We start from the raw sequence: 21051 nt of genomic DNA, 5'->3' as shown, positions 1-21051 counted from the left end.
AATCCTTCACTGGCCTGTGTTACCAGATTCCACTCGTCTTCTGCAACCCCACTTGTGCCAAACACAGCCCATGGATCAAGCCTGTGACACCTGTCTTCCCCTCTAAGTTATAAACTCCTTAAGGCCAGAGTCTATGGCTCAGCCGTCAGTAGATTTAGAATCCCATGCCCTATCCTTTGTACGTAGTAGGCTTTTTTATGTATCTGTTGCAGGGAGTAGAAGGAATACACTTCAGAGTCTTGCCACATTTCTTCATTTTCCAAGTGCTTTTATGCATGTCGACATAAGCACATTGCTGTAATAAGCACTGGCTTCCTTGTCCCTGCCAGCAAGTGTTCCTTACAGCCCAGTGGCTGTTGCATGTCCGCTGCTACACATAGCAGCGGTTCCCACACAGAGTGGCATGCGTACAAACCTTAACATGCAGTGTGGGTTTTCGTCTGCAGAAAATGAAAGACCTCACTTTTCCCTGGGGTAAAAGCAGGTTTAGAAAGCACTGATGCAGGGCCCCTTGCCAACCTTTACAGTTTTCAGGGCTCTATACCTCATTTCACTGACAGGTATGTTGAAAAGGGCTTTGAACTAGGAGCCGGGGTTAGGATTTGCGTCCCAGCCCGAACTAACTGGGTACCTGTAGGAAACATTTCTTGATTTCCTCACCTTTGGAATTAGTAATGAGAATTCATTTCAAATGTCATTATCAACATTCTTTTACTAGTATTTTCATGGTAGCGTATCAATCAGTTATCTTGGAACAAAAATCACAAAGCCGGGGTGCCTGGGTGGCACAGCAGTTGGGCGTCTGCCTTCGGCTCAGGGCGTGATCCCGGCGTTGTGGGATCGAGCCCCACATCAGGCTCCTCCGCTATGAGCCTGCTTCTTCCTCTCCCACTCCCCCTGCTTGTGTTCCCTCTCTCGCTGGCTGTCTCTATCTCTGTTGAATAAATAAATAAAATCTTAAAAAAAAAAATCACAAAGCCATCCTGACTTTCTTTTTTTCATCCTGACTCATTTAAGCAGAAAAGGTGTTATTGGAAGAATGTTGAATAATCCACTGAATGGATGGGATGGAAACCAGGCAGAGGAATTTGATAGCAACACAGGATACTCCTGTGTTCACACGGGAGCAGGGTGATGAGTTTGACAACTGTTGTCACTGGACACTTCCTCACGAATATTCAGCTCTCCGCCAGGAACTCTGCATCACTCCCTCCATGTTCAGAGTCCCACATGTGGGCATCCAATTGGCTGAGCCCAGAATAGATCCTGTAGAGGAAAAGCACAGCTGAGGACATAATATTTAGAAAAGATCATTTAAAGGGCATGCTATCTATCCAGCCTCCTAGATAATGTAAATTCCTACCATTGGAATACGTTAGATCCCTAGATTACATACAAGGTTACCTTGCCTTAGTCTCTTGCAGAACAACATTCACCCAATCGCCTGCAAGGTGATTTCTGTTGTGACTTTCTGGGGGAAGCTCCTGCAGTGACCTAGTCCGTTATGATACTGAGAGTGTGCTGTCCTAGATCTGATGTGAGAAATAACTCGCAGAAATTTAATCAGAGGAAAACTTCCATCTGGGCCTGTAGGAACTGTGTAAGTTCGCATGTTCTCTTCTTCACATTGGCTCTCAGGTAGCCAAGAAGCAAGCATGGGGCTCTGCACAGCAACTGTTTTCACCCTTGTAGTTATCATTTTTATTTACCTTCTTTTGTTCCTGGTTGTGTATTTTGTAAAGCTCCTCACATTCTTTTCGAAAGAAGGAATAAAAGAGGGATGGGAGTGGGGAGAGATGGATGCCAGCCACCCAGTGAAGAGAAATAACCACGGCAGAGAAGTGGCTGCATCCACCATAGCAGAAGGCCTGACAATGGAAATCGGTTACCTTGTTGTCCTGAATTCTCTTACCCAGGGCAAACTGGTCTATTTGTGCAGCCGCTTGTCCACTTGGTCTAAATGTGGTTTAAAACAGTGTCAACAACACCTCTCCCCTCATGTATTTACATGAACTGTTTTATCTCCTACATAAAAGTAGCATGTGGGACATCAGCTACTAGAGAGAACACAAGTAAATGATGAGACATCAGTAATGCCATCCATCTACTATGGATTATTGTGGATACTGAGTTGCTAACTATCCAAGTGATATTCAAGTATTTCATCACCTGCTTAATCAAGCTGCAAAATAAGGAGTTAGACCACTTCAACTCCAGTGATTTGATTATGTGGTAAAGAGAGCGGTGCATAAACATTAATCCTGGGAAATTAATTCATGAAAATTAGCTGAAGATACCCCTAGAGGCCTGTTTTGTATCTATTTTTGCATAAAATGTTGAACTAACTACTTACTGAAGGTGTCTTGGGGGAACTAGAATGATTATGCATGATTCTGTAGTTATCTAGAGAGAATCATGAAGAGGCCATGAAGTGACCTGAAAATGCATTCTGATTAAAGCTAAGTCTTGAACAGGAAAATTGCTTTGAAATGATTAAAGTTAAAATTGTTGGTAATGAAGGAAAACACTTGTCCTAGAATGAGGACTTTAAAAGAGAGAATCTCATTTTGAGTCTTTTGTAAAGCATATGGCTTTACTTTTTCATTGCAAAATATTGAGTTGCATAAACCTATCACATTGTCATAATTTGAAATTCAGTGGAGTGCAAGGAGGACTTGGAGAGTGTTCTAGATAAAAATCTGGCAAGGGATTGTGTCATGAGTGAAGATCTGCCTTCAGGAGGTGAAAATCTTCAGTATCCTTTAGAGCCCACTTACTGAATGGGAGCCCTTCTAAGAGTTGGCCACAGTCTCTGCTCAGGGTACTTGGTTCCTTTGTATGTCTACCTTGTCTCGTTGATGGTTTGTTGAAACATCTGTCCTTCCTACCAGATCATGAGATCACAGAGGACAGGGATCATCTTTATTGCGTGTAACTCTGATTACATTTATCCTCTTCGGTAAATATTCACCTTTGCAGATAAGATATTAATATTTTATCTCAAACCTTAGAAGGCAAATGTGTTTCAGAATTCAGACTTTTCAGATGTTGGAAAGGTGGTGTCAGCATCTATATCGTATGTAAGATAACACTCCCAGCATAGTCTGGGGAACCTTCTATAATCAAGCACATTAATTATGCAGCAAAAACATACAGAGCCTATTGTAAAGTTGCAATAGACATAGGGGTACATATATCTTCACAAATTAGTGTTTTCATTTTCTTTGGGTAAATACCCAGCAGTGGAATTTTTGGATCATATGGTATTTTTTCTATTTTTAATTTTTTAAGGCACCTCCCACTTTCCACAATGGCTGTACCAATTTACATTATCAACGTGCATGAAAGTTCTTTTTTCTCCACGTCCTCTCTAACACCTGTTGTTTCTTGTGATGTTGATTTTAGGCATTTGACAGGTATGAGGTGATATAGCACATTGTAGTTTTATTTGCCTTTTCCTGGTGATAAGTAATGATGAGCATCCTTTCATGTGTCTGCTGGCCACCTGGATGTCTTTGTCTTCTGCCCATTTTTAACTTAGATTATTTATTTTTTGGGGTCTTGAGTTGTATAAATTCTTTATATGTACTTTTTCAAATGCTTTTTCTGCATTTATTGAAATAATCATATGGTTTTTATCCTTTCTCTTGTTGACATGATGTAATATTGATTCAGCAAATATTGAACCATCCTTGCATCCCAGAAATAAATTCCACTTGTTCATGGTGAATGATTTTTTTCCCCTAATGTATGTTGGATTTGGTTTGCTAGTATTTTGTTGAGAATTTTTGCATTTATGTTAGTCAGAGATAGTGGCCTATAGTTGTCCTTTTTTGTAGTTTATCTTACCTAGTTTTGGTATCATAGAATGAATATGGAAGCTTTTCTTTCTCTTCTATTGTTTGGAATAGTTTACGAAGAATAGGTGTTAACTCTTCTTTAAATGTTGTTAGAATTCACTCGTGAAGCTGTCCGATTCTGGACTTTTGTGAGTTTTTTGATTACTGATTCAATTTCATTACTGTTTATCAGTCTCTTCAAAATTTCTATTTCTTCTTGCTTCAGTATTTGGAGTTTATATGTTTCTAGGAATGTATCCATTTCTTCAATGTTGTCCAATAATATCTCTTATAATCCTTTGTATTTCTATGGTATGGATTATTTCTCCCCTTCCATTTATAATTTTGTCTCCTTTCTATTTTTTCTTGTAATTAGTCTGGGTAAAGACTGTTAATTTTATTGATTCAGAGCCAGCTCCTGGTTTTATATCTGTTCTAATTTTTAGTATTTCCTTACTTCTGCTGATTTGGGGTTTTGTTTATTCTTCTTTCTCTAGATCCTTTGTGTGTAAGATTAGATTTTTCTTGCTTCTTGAGGTAGACAGGCCTATAACTGGTATAAACTTTTCTCTGAGAACAGCTTTGCTGTCATCCAAAGACTTTGGTCTATTGTGTTATCAGTTTCACTTATCACCATGTGTTTTTTTTTTTTCTCTTTGATTTCTTGGTTGACCCATTCATTGTTTAGTATCATGTTATTTAAATTCCATGTATTTGTGTGCTTTTTCCAGCTCCATAGCATTGTGGTCAGAAAAGAGGCATGGTATGATTTCAATCTTTTTAATTTGTTGAGACTTGTTTTGTGGACTAATATGTGATCTATTCCAGTGCACAGGGAACATTTTCCAGAAAAGAATGTGTATTCTGCTCTTTCAAGATGGAATGCTCTGAATATATCTGTTAGAGCCATCTGGTCTAGTGTGCTATTCAAAGGCACAGTTCCTTGTTGGTTTTCTGTTTGGATGATCTGTCCCTTGATGTCAGTGGGGTATTAAAGGCCCTACTATTGTATTAGGTGCTTTATGTTTGTTATGAGCTACTTTATGTATTTGGGTGCTATATTTACAATTGTTATAACTTCTTTTTTTAAATTTTTTTAAAATGTAATTTATTATTATTTTGTAAAGATTTTATTTATTTGACACAGAGAGAGACAGCCAGTGAGAGAGGGAACACAAGCAGGGGGAGTGGGAGAGGAAGAAGCAGACTCCCAGTGGGGGAGACTGATGTGGGGCTCAATCCCAGAACGCTGGGATCATGCCCTGAGCCAAAGGCAGATGCTTAACGACTGCGCCACCCAGGCGCCCCTACAATTGTTATAACTTCTTTTTGGATTGCTACCTTTATGACTTTATAGTGTTCTTCTTTGTCTCTTAAGGTCTTTGTTTTTAAAGCCTATTTTGTCTGATATAAGTATTGCTACTCCAGTGGGTTCTTCTTTTTTCCCACTTCCGTTTACATGATAAATGCTTTTCCATCCCTTCACTTTGAATTTGCATGTGTCTTTATGTCTGAAATGAGTTTTCTATAGGCAATGTATAGATGGATCTTTTCTTTTTAAATGTATTCCATCATCCTATGTCTTTTGATCAGAGTGTTTGGTCCATTTACATTCAAAGTAATTATTGATAGTTATATACTTATGTCCATTTTGTTACTTGTTTTATGGTTGTTCCTGCTGTTCTGTTCCTTTCTTCTCTTGCTCTCTTCTCTCACAGTCTTCATTGTGCAAGAGGGGACCTCCAGCTGCCCCAAACTGAGGCAGGCAGGGATGGAGGGGGTGGATTAGCAGAAGCATGAGAATGAAGGTTAGCAAGCAAGGTAGCAAGTGCTGGCACTGGCTTCTGCAGATAAGTGTGTGCTGGGGGATGGGGAGGGAAATGGCTCCTGCCAACACTTTCCTTTTTTGAGAAATCTCCCAAGGATCTCTCTCCCTCCAGCACATGCTCTGAGATTAGCGAACAAATCTCTCTCCATTTTACCCCCCAGCCATTTTTCAAACTGCTGTTTCTATGCTGTGTGTCTACAGGCTCTTAGTTGTGCTATCTCTTGAAAGGCATGGACTCAGTTTCTTCTAGCCTTCCCTGCTCCCTCAGAGCAGAGCCTCCTGATTTTGAAAGTTCCAGGTGTTAAGCCCCACTTGCTGTAAGAACCCGTGAAATTTGGCCCCTCTCATTTTCAAAGCTAAATGTTACAGGAATTCATCTTCCCCGTGAGGGTTTCCCATGCCTGGCGTGCCTGCTGTGAGGGTCTGTTTCTTTCCTTTCTCCAGGGGAGAAGGCCTAAGGTGTACCTTCCTCCTGTGGACAGTCCCTGCAAATCCATTTAGCTCCCAGTCATGTCTCTGCTCTTCCTAACCTCTTAGATGTGGCCTCTTTTTCACATTTAGCTGTGGAGAGTCTGTTCTGCCAGTTTCAGATTGTTTCCTGGGTAATTTACACTGATGTGGATGTTATGTAGTTGCATCAGTAGGAGGCAGTGAGCTTAGGGTCCTCCTCTTCTGCCATATTGCCCAGAAGCCCTTGGTCCTCTTTTTTTCATTTCTTTTTAAGAACCTGTTGTTGGGTAGACCAACAGCAGGCCTCAATTCCTTGGACAAAGAGGGGGAAAAGGATGAGAATTGGGGTGGCTGGGAAGGACTCCATGGAAAAATTTGGACTAAAGCAGATTTTACAGGAAGGTCCCAGAGGTATGAGGAAGGGGATTACAAGCTGGCAGTACGGCAATCATCAGAAGCAGGAAGGTGGACATGGCATGTGCTGTTAGGTGTATCTTGGAGAAGCCCTTAGAGTAGAACTTGCATACTGAGAAATCATGCAGGTAAGTTTGGAAAGATATGGGTAAAAAGGGCTTTGGATGGCAGAGTGGAAAGCTGACTGACTTCTGTAAGCTCTGGCAAATCAGCCCTTCTTTTAAACAGTGTTCTTCCCAGTTCCAATATTGTTCCAGTTTGATTTGACTTTCAAAAGTAATTGTAGGTAATTTAATATTATCGAATATCATCTGACTGCTGCCTTGTTTATGTGGAAACTTTTCTCCTTACACTGCCAAGTAAATTCATTAAAGACAGATTTTATTTGCTAATAATGCATATAAAATGTGTATTTTCTTTTTGGAAAATATTTTAATCAAATGAATTTTTCTGCTTCTTCTCATTTCTCATCCTGATCCTCTTCTGACCCTGGCTCTAGTTCTGAATGCCTTTTTAAAAAAGTCTTTGCTCCCATTTACAGTCATCTTCCTTCTTTCCTGTGTTTTTCCCTCTATCCTACCTTTGGACTCTTGTGCTTTGCTTGTCCTTATCTTCGCAAGCTCTTCCTTCAAGAGAAGGTGTCCTGAAGCCAAGAATTGGAAGGGTGATCTGTAGACTATTGGCTTATGGATAAAGGGTGGAGGGAACCATAGCAATGCACACCTGTGCCTCTGGCACCTGAAGAAAAGTCTGGGCTCATGAAGGCTGTGTCAACCACATGACAGCATAACTTCTCAGTTAAGCCAATTCAATCAAAGACAGGCCATTCACTGTAAATTTAGCCCATGTGCTTCCTTGGCATCGTGTGGATAAAACAAACTAGTAGACTAATAGCACTGATCAATTTTCAGCTAGTAATTTTGGTGTTTCTTAGAGCAGAGATCTCTAAAGAGGGGAGCAGGACTAGGGTGTGTACAATCCCCTGGATGAAAAAACAAAAAAAAATTAGAACTCTTGCACTGAAAAAATAATTGAGCTTTACTAACATTTGGAATGCTAATACTACTTTCTCTCTCTCTCTCTCTCTCTCTCTCTCTATATATATATATATATATATAGACTGTTCTAGATCACTGATTCCCAATATGTAGGCAACAGAGTTATTGTAAGAGGCCCATTAATATATGTGGATCTATTTTCTCATTCAGCAGACATTAGAAACACAATGATCTGCTAAGGTATTATAATGATTTAATATGATTTTGTTGTGTCCTAAAATTTACTGTAAAGGAGAATTCCTTATGCCTAAAAATGTTGTGACTGCATTGAAGGGGAGACACAGTTACACATGGGACACAAAAGAGCATAGGGGAGAATCAAGTCCCAGTAAAATACTAGGTTGGTTTGTCAAAGTAATCTAACCTATTGAAAAAAGTTTAGTCATACCTTAGAGATCGTATAGGTTCTGTTCTAGATCACTGCAATAAAGTAAATGTTATAATAAAGCATGTTAAATGATTTTTTTGGTTTTTCAGTGCATATAAAAGTTACGTTTACATTATACTGTATTTTTTTTTTTAGATATTGCAATGTACATCAGCTTTTTTTAGAGGATATTTTTTAATGAATCATCACCTGAGCTTTCAAAAAGTCCTATTTTTTTTGTGGGTAGAGGGTCTTGTCTCAGTGTTGATGGCTAGGTCGTGGTTGTTGAGGGTTGGGATGGCTGTTGCAGTTACTTAAAATAAGACAACAGTGAAGGTTGTCACATCAATGTACTCTTCCTTTCATGAACAACATCTCATGTGATGGTATTGATAGCATTTTCAAGACTTGGAGTCAATCCCCTCCAACCCTGCTGCTGCCTTATCAACTATGCTTTGTAATATTCTAAACCCTTTGTTGTCATTTCAACAATCTTCACCACATCTCCACCAGGAGTGGAGTCCATTTCAAGAAACCATATTCTGTGCTCATTCATAAAATGACAAGCAACTCCTCATCATTAAAGTTTTATCTTGAGATGGCAGCAAGGCAGTCACTTGTTCACGCTCCTTTTCTAACTCAAGTTTTCTTGCTATTTCCACCACATCTGTAGCTACTTTCTCCATTGAAGTCTTGAACTGCTCACAGTCATCCATGAGGGTTAGAATCAGCTTTTTCCAAATTTCTGTGAATGTTAATATTTTGACCCCTTTTCCATGAATTGTAAGTGTATTTAATGGCATCTAGGATGGTGAATCCTTTCCAGGAGGTTTTCAATTGACTTTGCTCATATCCATCAGTAATAACACTCTCTGTGGCACCAATAGCCTTAAGAAATGTATTTATTAAATAAGCCTTGAAAGTGAAAATGAGTCCTTGATGCACAGGCTGCAGAACAGATGTTTTGTTAGCATAGAGGAAAATATTAATCTCATTGCACACCTCCATCAGAGCTCTTGGGTGACCAGGTGCATTGTCAATAAGCCCTAATATTTTGAAAGGACTCTCTTTTTCTGATCAGTAGGTCTCAATAGAAGACTGACAATATTCAGTAAAGCACATTGTAAACAGATGTGCTGTCATTCAGGCTTTGTTGTTGCATTTATAAAGCTCAGGAAGAATAAATTTAGCATACTCTTTAAGGTCACTAGGATTTTCAAAATGGTAAACAAACATTGGCTTCCATTTAACGTCATTAGCTGCATTATCCCCTAATAAGAGAGCCTGTTCTTCAGAGCCAGACACTGACTTTTCCTCTGTAGCTATGAAAACCCTAGCTGGCATCTTCTTCCAACAGAAGAGTGTTTCATCTACATTAAAAATCTGTTCATTAGGGTAGCTACCTTCATTAATGATCTCAAATAGATCTTCTGGATAACTTGCTGCTTTACCTTGTTCTTTTTCCTTAGGGAGACGGCTTCTTTCCTTAAATCTCCTGCACCAACCTCTGCTAAATCATACTTTTCTTCTGCAGCTTCCTCACCTTTCTGCCTTCATAGAACTGAGGGGAGTTAAGGGCTTGGTCTGGCCTTGGCTTAATAGAATGCTGTGGGTGGTTTGATTCTTCTATCCAGACCACTAGAACTTTCTCCACATCAGCAGCAAGGCTGTTTCACTTTCTTACCACTTGTGTGTTCGTGACAGTAGCTTTTTAAATTTTCTTTCAGCTTTTCTTTTCCATTCACGACTTGGCTGTTTGGCGCAAGAGACTTAGCTTTTGGCCTATCTTGGCTTTTGACATGCTTCCTCACTAAGTTCAAGGATTTATAGTTTGGATTCCCAGGGAGATACCTGTGACTCTTAATTTTACTTGAATACTTAGAGGTCATTTTTGGGTTATTAATTGGCCTACTTTTGATATTGCTGTTTCAGGGAACAGGAAGGTCTGCAGTGAGGGAAAGGCATGGGGGACCAGCCAGCCCATAGAGAGTCACAACACGCACAGTGTAGAGCCCCAAAGCAATTACAGTAGTAACATCAAAGATCACAGATCACTATAACAAATAGAAGTCTGTCACATTTTGATAATGTTTACATTATTTCATGGACACAAATGAGCAAATGCTGTTGGAAAATGGTGCTGATTGACTTGCTCACCACAGTGTTGCCACCATGCTTAATAAAACTAGGTATGCCTATACATGCTTAAGCATCTCTCTTTTTAATGTTTTTTTTTTCTTCAATATGTTTGTTTGTTTCCCTATTTTGAGTGAGTATTGGCACATCTTAGGGAACTAGCTTCCAGCACAGTATTCCTTTTTATTCATGTCTTAGTTTGCTAAGCCTGCCATAACCAAATATCATAGACTGCATGGCTTGAGCAACAGAAAATTTCTTACAGTTCCAAAGACTACAAGTCCAAGATCAAGTGTCACCAAGTTTTGTTCTTCCAAGGCTTTGCTCATTGGCTTGCAAATGGCCAGTTTTTTGCTATGTCCCTATATGCACCCCTGTTGTTTCTTTGTGTGTCTTAATGTCTTCATCTGATAAAATTCCAGCCTGATTGGATTAGGGCCACCCTGATGGCCTCATTTTAACTTAGAACCTTTAACGAGGTAACTATTTCCAAGTACAGTCCTAGTCTGAAGTACTGGGGGGGCTTCAACATAAGAGTTTCGCAGAAAACAATACAGCTCCAAACAGTCATTTCTTTCTGACCAATCTAGGTGTTTCAGGAAGGTATGTGGGACAGCAATATGATTAAGTTGACCTGATCTTGATTTGTCCAGGACGGCTCCATTTTACTATTATCCTGACTTAATTTAAAAAGTTACCCCTTTGATGGTCAAAGTGTCTCATTTGGAAAATAAATGATGGATCCTGATAAAGAGGTTCAAGAGCCAGAGGGCATACACTTCATTCTTGGCTCAGAAAATCTCGTGCTAGGCCTAGGTTTCCTCTACCATGGAGACAATAATACAACCTGCATCACAGAGCTATTGTGAGGATTAAGTGATTCTGGATGCCTTAGTCATTCAGAACACCACCCTGGGTGTAGTAAGCGCAGAGTGTAACACTGAGTAAGCAGGAGGAGGAGGATTCTATTTGTCAGGTGTAGTGGTTACTTTTGTGTGTCTATTTAGATGGGCTATGGTGCCCAGCCCTTTGAAGGTTTCTTTAAGGGTGTTTTTGGTTGAGATTTACATTTAGATCAGAGGACTTGGAGTAAAGCATTTTGTTCTCCAATACGTGGGTGGGCTTCATCCTGTCAGTTGAAGGCCTGCATGGAACAAAAGGCTGCCCTCCCCCAAGCAATAAATGATTTGCCAGCAGACTGCCTTCGAAATTAAACTGCAACTCTTTCCTGGGTCTTCCGCCTTCTGGCCTTCCCCATTAGATAGACTCACCAAGCCTCCATAATTGCATGAGCTAAATCCTTCAAATAAATTTATTTCTATATGTAAACAAACACATATCCCATTGGTTCTGTTTCTCTGGAGGACCCTAATTAATACAGTATGTGTGGAAACCAAAGCTATACCTGATGTATAGCTTTTAATTGTTAAGTTCTTTTATTTCTGGATTAATCCTGGATTTGCTCTGTCATATTCACTATGCCCTTTGCATGTCTGTATACAGACTAATAAAGATCTGTGACAACACTGCTAAGAGAATACAAAGGCACTCTGTTAGTCTTTCTTAAAGAAATGCTTAAATTTTGCATCCCATACCATACTTTTAAATAATACTAATACTCTGCATCTGTGAGATTTTTTCTTCCAAGAAGCGTGTAATATACCTAATAAATGTTTGGAATAGAAGAATCCTAGGTTTTAGTAAAATGAAGGTTGATAAAAAAAAATTGAATCACCAAGCAGCAAGCAAATATATTGGCAGGAGTCCTGGCAAATCAATCATATGAGAAAAGTTAACCAACTTGGAACAGCAAATAAAGGCTTGAGGAACAACCGAGTAGCAGCTATCAAATCTAAAAAGGGTTATTGTGGAGAAGATGGAGACCAGCTGTCTTATAGCGCCACTGAGCCCAGACAAACACAAAAATAGATAAAAACTTCACTAGGACAGACCATTTAGATGTAGGCTCCTGGCAGTTAACATGGTTGGAATGGGTTACTTAGCATGTTCCAGAATATATTCAAAGGATTTTTTAAAGTTGGTTAAGGTTGCTTTTTCTGGATGTGATGCTTAGTGGCAAATTCAGATCCTGGATTCCCAATGACATTAATTAGAATCATTAAGGGGAGGGGGGTTGTAAAAAACCACAGACTCCCTTTCTGTGAAGTGTTAGGAAATGGTTTCTAAGGTACACTGGTAAGAATAAAAGCAAGGTGTAAAAGGGAATGTGTAGTAGTCTACCTTTGGTATGAGAGAAAAAAAAAAAAGAGAAACAAGAGTGTATGTTTGGGTTTCTTTTTCCAAAAAAGAAAAATATTCTGATGGAAATAATCATTTAGAGGTGTGGTAGTAGATGGGAATATAATTTGTGTGTATTTTTTGTATTAGTTTCCCATTGCTAGTATAATAAATTGCCACAAATATGGTGGCTTCAAGCAACCCTTATTTTCTAGTTGTGGAGGTCATGAGTCCAGTATATATTTCACTGGGCTAAAATCAAGGTGCCATCAAGGCTGCATTTATTCTGAAAGCTCTTGGGGGATAATCTATTTCCTTGCTAGTTTCTAAAGGCCACCTGCTTTCCTTGGCTCATGGCCCTTTTCTCCATCTTCAGAATCCAGCAGTATAATATCTCAGTCTGAATCTAACCCTTCTGCCTAGCTCATCTGCATTTATGGATTCTTGTGATTACATTTGGGTTCATGGGATGTTATAAGATAGTCTCGTTACCTTAGTATCAACTGACTGATCAGCAACCTTAAGTCCATCTGTAACCTTAATCCTCTCTGCTCTGTAGCACTGCATCCTCATACCTTTTGGGGATTATGATATGGACATGTTTGGAGTGTGTGTTAGAGGGGGCATTCTGCCTACCTTACCTTTTAAGAATAATTTTGACTTTTGAACCATGCAAATGTGTATATATATTCAAAAATAACATTTAATCGAAAAGAATAACAAAAGCACACTAAAATCGAATATAAATGGAAACAAACCTAACAGTACTTAATACAGCTACAATGTGGAGGAGGAAAAGGACAAATTCCAATAAATATACCCTTAAAATGAGATGTATTTTAAGGATTAAAATAGTTGCAAAGAAACCTTGATTTTCACTCAGTAAGTTTGTGGTTGGGAGCCAGAGTGCTGACTCTAGAAGGGAAAGAGAAATATGGAACGGGGGAAAGTGAGGGAAAACCCTGGGGTTTTAGATATTTTTTTCTTCTCTGGCACCCTTAGAGCAATGAGTACATAGAGTAGCAGGCTTTGGTTTCTAAACAGTACTCCTGGGTAAAACCAAGCCTCTTTAATGAGATGTCTGATTTCAGGCTGAACAGGTGTAAAGTACAAGTAAGCTTGCAACATCGACTGGTACCAAAGAGTAAGGAACTGATGGAGACCTGTTAACCAACATTAACCAAGAACTCATAAGAGATTGTGAAATAAAAAAGAAATATTTGATATTAGAAGAGGCATTTGGGGTTGGAAGGAGAATCACTTTGGAGAAGAATGACAGCTAAAAAATATAAAAGGATTAATAAATTTGGAAATTCACTACTGTAATCATCAATGTAATAACTGATTCAGGGAGGATCATCAATGGATGTTAAAATAATTAGATGGTTTTACAAACCAGCTTCCTTGAGAGACAGTAAAATGATTAGATGAAATGTTGACACAGGATAGTTACATATTTGAAAATATCCCATAGATTAGTTATTAATTACAAAAGGAAAACGATTTGTTTACAGAGGACAAATCTGGTCAATATCACCTTCGTCAAGTGATCAAACTTCACAAGAATGGGACAGATTATCTTGTGCCTTCTGACAGGGCAGAACAGGAAGAGTGGCTTATCAAGTACATTGTTGTTATTGCCAAGAACATTTCAGGAGGGGAAAAATCAACCAATTATAAATGTAAGGCAACAGGCCTGAACAAAAATAATGACAGTCATGATGCAATTTTTGATCCTTGATTAAGAATTTAAAAAACAGCTATAAAAGACATTATTGGGACAATTGGAAAATTCTGAATATTGGCTATATATTAAGTAATATTGTATCATTAATAACTTACATATAATGTATTGTGTTTATGTAGGAAAGAGTCTTAGTTCTGAGGAGACACGTGGAAATATTAGGGGTAAATTTCAAATGGTTCATTAAAAAGTGTATGTATATAGACACGCATATAAGGAGAAAGTAACAAATGCAACAAAATGTAAATAACTAGTGAATTTGGATGAATAGAGCTTTTTTTTTCCCCCCAACCACATTTTCAAATTTTCTGTAGGTTTGATTTTCACAGTAATATTCCTTTATTGGGCCTGTGGGCTTCTTGATAGCCTTTGGCTTATTTTATTTATTCTAAGTTGTTGTGAAGTTTTTTTTTTTAACATTTCTAGTTATCAATGTGATTTCTTGAATGCACATGCTAGCAAAGAGAACTTCAATGAAAGCAGTCTGTATGTTAATCTCTGTGGAGCTCCAATTTATAGGAAAAACATTTGAAAATAATAATTGGACCCATAGTATCTGGTTTATAGCTAGCACTAAATAGATATGTGCTAAGTCTAAGTGTACTTTATAAGTTTTAAAATACTATTAAAATATCACCTAATAGTAACACTAATAGCATCAACAACAAAAGATTTCTGGACTATTCCTCATTGAAGGGTAATCTGAGACTAGGCCTTCCTTGATCTGCATTTTCAACAGTTTTGCAGGCATTCTCCTGCTCACTGCAGCTGGTGGCTCTAATATGTTGTTTAAAGGCTCCTTCCTTCTCAGGGCTCAACCTTCAGTGCTTCCCTCTAGTGACCTCCTCTTAAGCCAGGCACATGTCTGCTGATGGGGGTTCTTTGCCATCTGTCATCTTTATACTTCTTTTTCCTTGCTTCCTATTCTCCATTGCCCGCTTTCCCTTAGTTTTCTATCTCCCTCTGTGATCACTATTTCCAGGTTGCTCCATGTAGTTTCCAAGGAAGGCCTTTAGTCTCACATCTAACTCTTGCTGCTCAGCCAGTAGGTGGGACAATACTTATTATAAAAAAAGTTTGGTTTTTTTTTTCATTTCTCTGACTTATCTACAAAGTAAAGTCTCTCTAAAATACTGGTAACTCCATAGGAAATACTGAGGATGGGGGTTAAGGTTGCAGACCCTGGGGTTGGACAGCTCAGCCCTGAAGCCAGCCTCCACCAACTGGTTGCTGTAGGACTTTTGGCAAGTTCTTTAACCAGCCCAACTTTAGTTTTCTCATATGCAAAATGGATGTAATACCTACCTTAAATAATTGTGAGGATTTAAAGGCATTTAGGTATATAAAGCACCTAGAAAAGTACCATATAAATGTTTACTATGTTTAATCATCATCTTTCCATGGAATTTCAGACCTGGATCAAATTCTGTCTTTAAGATATTAATGATCATTCTGATGAAATAATTTCTTGCTTTCTTTGTGTCTCTCACGGGTTCAGGTTTCCCTAGGACTTCTACATGCCCATGCTACACATATCCTGTGGCCTCCAGAGCGCTGGCAGAAATTGGAATCTGTACTTCCTCCAGAGCGCTTGCCAGTTCAGAGAGAAGAGGATTGATGGCATGGAGCTCCCTCAGCTGCTGGCATTGGGAAGCCAACACCACCCTTTGCAAAGGGATGGAGAGGAGGAGCCTTCAGAAGGGCAAAGCTTGTTTCAAATGAAATGATCCGCATTATTCAAGAAAGAGTTTTAAAATATTAAATAGTATTAGATAGCAACTGATTTTGTGTTTAATGGTAATACCCTATTGTTTAATGCCAAAAAATTGCAGATCTTTGGGAATATGAAAACTTTATTCCCATGTCTTACAGGGAATTTGTTATGTATACTTATTCCATTGATTGTTGAGTTTTAATTTTGGTGCTTGCTGCTGAAAGAATATGGAAATTAATATTTGATGAAAGTCAGTCAGTAATGTCATTTACTCTTAAGATAGAACATGAAGAAACATAGTGATGGGAATTATATTGTGACTGACAGTGTGTACAATGCAGTGACTGCCAGTTAAGAACAGTAAACTGTGATGTAAAAATAAAACTCTGACTTGCTCAGGTACTGTTTTGAGTATTTATCATTTAACCTGTAGCTCCATTAATGAGGAATATTATCTTTTTTTTTTTTTTGGAAGCAAGGTATTAAAGAGAACCAATTCTACCAATACTTCCATACAATTAAACCTTTCTTATTAGCCCTTTTAAATCAAAACTTCTATGTGAACAGGCAAGAGATCACTCAGATGAATAAACCTATTTATCAGTATTCAGTCACTATTTGGTAAAATGTTGCCAGTGAAATGAAAAAAAGTTACTCCTGGTCAACCAAGTTTCCCCCCCCCCAAGTGATTTTCAGTGTTTACATGTGTAAATACTGAAATCACCAATTGCAAAGTGGGGTAATGTTAGTATAATAGATCCTGTAACTGCAGAGGTAAGGAGGTAAATTCCTTCATACAAGTCTATATTTATATTGCAAATGTGGATGCAAACTTCCTTAATGGTCAGGAATGCAAAGAGTACAAAGCCATATGCATATTAATAGCAGCTGTTACTAATAATTCATTAGCATTACAGTAGCTCATTCAACATATCAGTGAGTACTTATGTACAAAGATTATGTACAATCAAAAGTATTGTTTTTAAAAGCAGATCTGCTTAAAATCTTTTGTTGGGCCCTTATCACTTCCTTTTCCCAACTTGTATTTCATGCTCTGGCCTTTATTTACTAAATACTCATTACTTGTAATTTTTGTCTCTTGGCAAACTGCATCCGCTGGGATTACATGTAAAATATTGAGTGCGTAAGGACATTGACCCTTTGGTTGCTAGAAAATAGGAAATTCTGGGGCCCACAGAAGAGGAGTTTGGAGGTGATACTGAGGGCAGGCAGGGATAGAGCAGTTCTGGGAATAGCTGCTATTTACCACCTGGTAAAGAATTTGATATTTTAACAGTTCAGCAAACTGGTTATCATCGTTTCTGCCTCACTCACTAGCTGTATGATTCTTATTAATTCAGGATTGTAAATCTTCAGAGAGAAGATAAATGCTCTTTGATTTCATATTCTCTAGCCATCTAACACATCACCAGCAGAGTTAATACTTGATGCTGTCAAACAACTCAGCTTATAAATTACCTCCTCAAAAATATAACTCTAGGCAGACTTAATCACTGTGTTATCCAGTATATACTTTTATAAGTGCATCAATCACCTAATATGAACCAATGGAGAAAGAGTTCTTCACCAGGTACCATCCCTAGGACACAGCAAGAGGCAACAGACGCAGGAGCGTAGTCTTTCTGTGAAAAAGTCCTGTTAGCTTATCTTCAAATTAAACACACATCTAGGGCTGACTAATCCTTTTCAGAGACCTCAGAGGGCAGGCATTATCTTTGTACTCTTTGCCATGTTCCAAAGTGCCAGTATCTCCCAGACAAGCCTATATGCATATCTGATAATTTGTTTTTTTATGGCTGCTGCCCAGGGGACACTTCTTGATCACCTAGCTGTGGTAACAATCTGAAAGAGTTCTTGTCTGGCTACACCCCCAGACACAACACAGAAGAAGACTGAAACACACCACATTCTTTTGTTAAAGAGGCCTATTTGCTTGTCCTGGAGCTTTGGCCTGAGGGGCACACATATGGTCTAGTACAGACCTAGGGGCCTAAAGAGGTAGGGATGCCAGGGATAGGGGTCAGTGTGATGAGGGAACTGAAGGCAAACTGAGGACAAAGCAGAGCTGACACCTGTAATCCCCCCACCCCTGGATGCATGTAACATTCCTCAGGCACTCCTGGCTGCCCTGAAGGACAAAGAAAGTCCTTACTACCTACAGCCCATTGACAAGTCCTTGAAACAGGCATGGTGACATTCCTCTGAAATTCAGCTGCCTCAATGTTAATACTTTGCTAAGGGCAAAAGGCAGTCCTAGCCTGACCCCCTCCCCTCCACCAAGATCCTGTAAGTCTACTTTAACGTATAAAAATTTTTTGGAAACTTCTTTTATCTCTAACCCCCCAAGATACGTATTGGCAATCATCCCCCAAGCATATGGCCCACAGATATACATCTGAAGGGTCTCATGACTAAGGTTTTATTAGACGGTAATAAATGACCCTTCCCAACAGTAGCTACCCCCCTCAAGGTCCTGGAGACCTTGCTTCCAAAATTCCTTAGAGACTTACGCTACCCCTAGCCCCCTCCCCACTTGAGGGCATAAAATAGGCCATTCCTCACAATGCCAGGGCAGTATCTCTTTCTGCCCAGGGGTCCTGTCCCTGTGCTTTAATAAACCACCNGGCACGGTGACATTCCTCTGAAATTCAGCTGCCTCAATGTTAATACTTTGCTAAGGGCAAAAGGCAGTCCTAGCCTGACCCCCTCCCCTCCACCAAGATCCTGTAAGTCTACTTTAACGTATAAAAATTTTTTGGAAACTTCTTTTATCTCTAACCCCCCAAGATACGTATTGGCAATCATCCCCCAAGCATATGGCCCACAGATATACATCTGAAGGGTCTCATGACTAAGGTTTTATTAGACGGTAATAAATGACCCTTCCCAACAGTAGCTACCCCCCTCAAGGTCCTGGAGACCTTGCTTCCAAAATTCCTTAGAGACTTACGCTACCCCTAGCCCCCTCTCCACTTGAGGGCATAAAATAGGCCATTCCTCACAATGCCAGGGCAGTATCTCTTTCTGCCCAGGGGTCCTGTCCCTGTGCTTTAATAAACCACCAGTTTGCACCAAAGATGTCTCAACAATTCTTTCTCGGTCGTCAGCTCCGGACTTCACTCCACTGAACCTCACCTGTACTTCATCAAGTGCACACCGTCTTTGCACTCGCCCTCTGCCTCATTTCCAGGTTTCCAGCAACTCCCAGAAAGGAATATGTATATACTTGTCTGCTGCTCCACTTTTTATTACTGACACCCAGGGTACACTTCTACGTTGTCTGGCTGTTGTGGCCAGCAGGACTACACTTGTGATCCCACAGAACTGTACACATTTGCATACTTCAAAAGCTGTTACCTAAATATTTGGCTTCCAAAGAGCCTGAATCTAGGTGCTAAGATCCCCCCACCCCAGGAGCCATGACAGGTCTTGGCATACCTTCAAATACTGGGAACCACCAGAAATAAAACAGGTTGCTTGGACAATCACAAAGGTTTGAGAGACAACCAAGAGCTAAAGAAGAGAAGAATGGTAAGGTTCATGTCCTAAACAAGGTCACTCCTTCAAGACTGGGAGGGATGGCAGCTAATGCATAGAAACCAACAGAGAGTCATGAATATGAAAAAAATAGGAATATGTTCCAAATGAAAAAAAACAAAACCTCATAAAAAGGCCTTAAAGAAAGAGATATAAATGATTTACCTATTAAAAGTTCAAAATAACAGTTATAAAGATGCTCAATGAGCTCAGGAGAATTCATGAACAACTGAGGATTTAATAAAGAGAAAATATAATGAAGTACCACATAGAAGTCACAGAGCTGAAGAACCAATAAATGAACAGAAAAATAAACTAAAGGGATTCAACAGCTGACTGGTAAAGCAGAAGAGAGAATGAATGAAATCAAAGCCAAGGTCATGGAACTCATCCAATTAGAACAGGAAAAAGAATGAAGAATAAAAAAAAAAGCTAGTTTAAGGGTCTTATGGGACAACATCTGGTGGACTGATATTCATGTTATAGGGTCCCAGAAGGAAAAGAGACAGATGGGCAGAAAACTTATTTGAAGAATTAGTGCCTGAAAAATTTCTAACCCATGGAAGGAAACAGAATTCCGGATCCAGGAATCTCAGAGTTCCAAAGAAGATGGAACCAAACATATTATAATTAAAATGTCAAACTTAAAGATGAGGAAAAAATCTTACAGACAGCAAAAAGGAGCAACTTATTGCATACAAGGAACACCATAAAACCATCAGATTTTTCAGAAACTTTGAATATATCCTCTCACTCCCTCTGGCCTGCAAAGTGTTGAAAGAAAAATCCTTCAATCGAGAATATTCTACCTGGGAAAGTTGTCATACAGAATTGAAGAAAACAGAGTTTTCCAGTCAAGCAATAGCTAAAGGAGTTCATCACAACTAAATCAGACTTAGAAGAAATGTTAAAGGGACTTATTCAAGCTGAAATACTTAAAGGGCACACATTAGTAATGGGAAAATGTGAAAGTACAAATCCCATGGGTAAAGGTAAATATACAGTAAAATCCAGGGGTGCCTGCCTGGCTCAGTAGGAAGAGTATGCAACTCTTAATCTCAGAGTCGTGAATTTGAGCCCCATGTTTGGTGTAGAGATTACTTAAATAAGTAAAAAACAAAATACAATTCAGAATAATATTAGAAAAGGTGGTAGATTAATCACTTACAAAGCTAGTATGAAGGTTAAAAGACAACATTGTAGCTATAGTTACTTTTATTACTAATCACTTAAGGAAGGCAAAAGATAAAAATGTAAAATGATGTAAAATATGACATCAAAACCATAAAACCAGGGGAGGGAAAGGTAAAAATGTAGGACATTAGGATGTATTTAAACTTAGGTTGTTACCAATTTAAAATAGACTGTTATAAGTTTTTATATATAAGCCTCATGGTAACCACAAAGCAAAAACCTATAGTAGATACACCAAAGATAAAGAGAAAGGAAACATAGTGTACCACTAAAGGAAATCATAAAATCACAAAGGAAGGGAACAAGAGAACAGAGGAACAAAGGAATTGCAATACATACAGAGAACAAAATGTTAATAAGGACATGCCTACCAGTAATTACTTCAAATGTAAATGGATTAAATTTTCCATCAAAAAGAGTAGCTTAATGGATTTTATAAAATATTTATTTTACAGAAAGAGAGCAAGCAAGTGTTGGGGGAGGGGCAAAAGAAGATGGGAGAGAGCATCCA

The 21051-nt window shown here is 38.9% G+C and overlaps 1 protein-coding gene and 1 long non-coding RNA gene across 8 annotated transcripts in view; one reads left to right on the top strand and one right to left on the bottom strand.

Moving 5' to 3' along the window:
* IMMP2L (inner mitochondrial membrane peptidase subunit 2) overlaps positions 1–16187 on the top strand; it is an 816344-nt gene extending 800157 nt beyond the window's left edge. For all 4 annotated transcript variants that reach the window (XM_034670716.1, XM_034670690.1, XM_034670699.1 and 1 more), the window contains one exon: positions 15573–16187. In XM_034670716.1, the coding sequence (XP_034526607.1) occupies positions 15573–15692 (120 nt within the window). In that variant the 3' untranslated portion in view covers positions 15693–16187. The remainder of the gene's footprint in view (positions 1–15572) is intronic.
* The window catches only part of LOC105235765, a 123205-nt gene that overhangs the window by 5014 nt on the left and 97140 nt on the right, over positions 1–21051 (bottom strand). For 3 of the 4 annotated variants that reach the window (XR_004628560.1, XR_004628556.1, XR_004628557.1), the window contains exon 3: positions 661–1266. This is a non-coding gene — a long non-coding RNA (uncharacterized LOC105235765). The remainder of the gene's footprint in view (positions 1–660; positions 1267–21051) is intronic. The other variant, XR_854159.3, reaches the window with a different exon arrangement.

This window comes from Ailuropoda melanoleuca, chromosome 1 (assembly GCF_002007445.2).
Source record: "Ailuropoda melanoleuca isolate Jingjing chromosome 1, ASM200744v2, whole genome shotgun sequence".
NCBI classification, from domain to species: Eukaryota; Metazoa; Chordata; class Mammalia; order Carnivora; family Ursidae; genus Ailuropoda; species Ailuropoda melanoleuca.
Note: the sequence above shows the minus strand (reverse complement) of the source record. Positions and strands in the feature narration are given on the sequence as shown.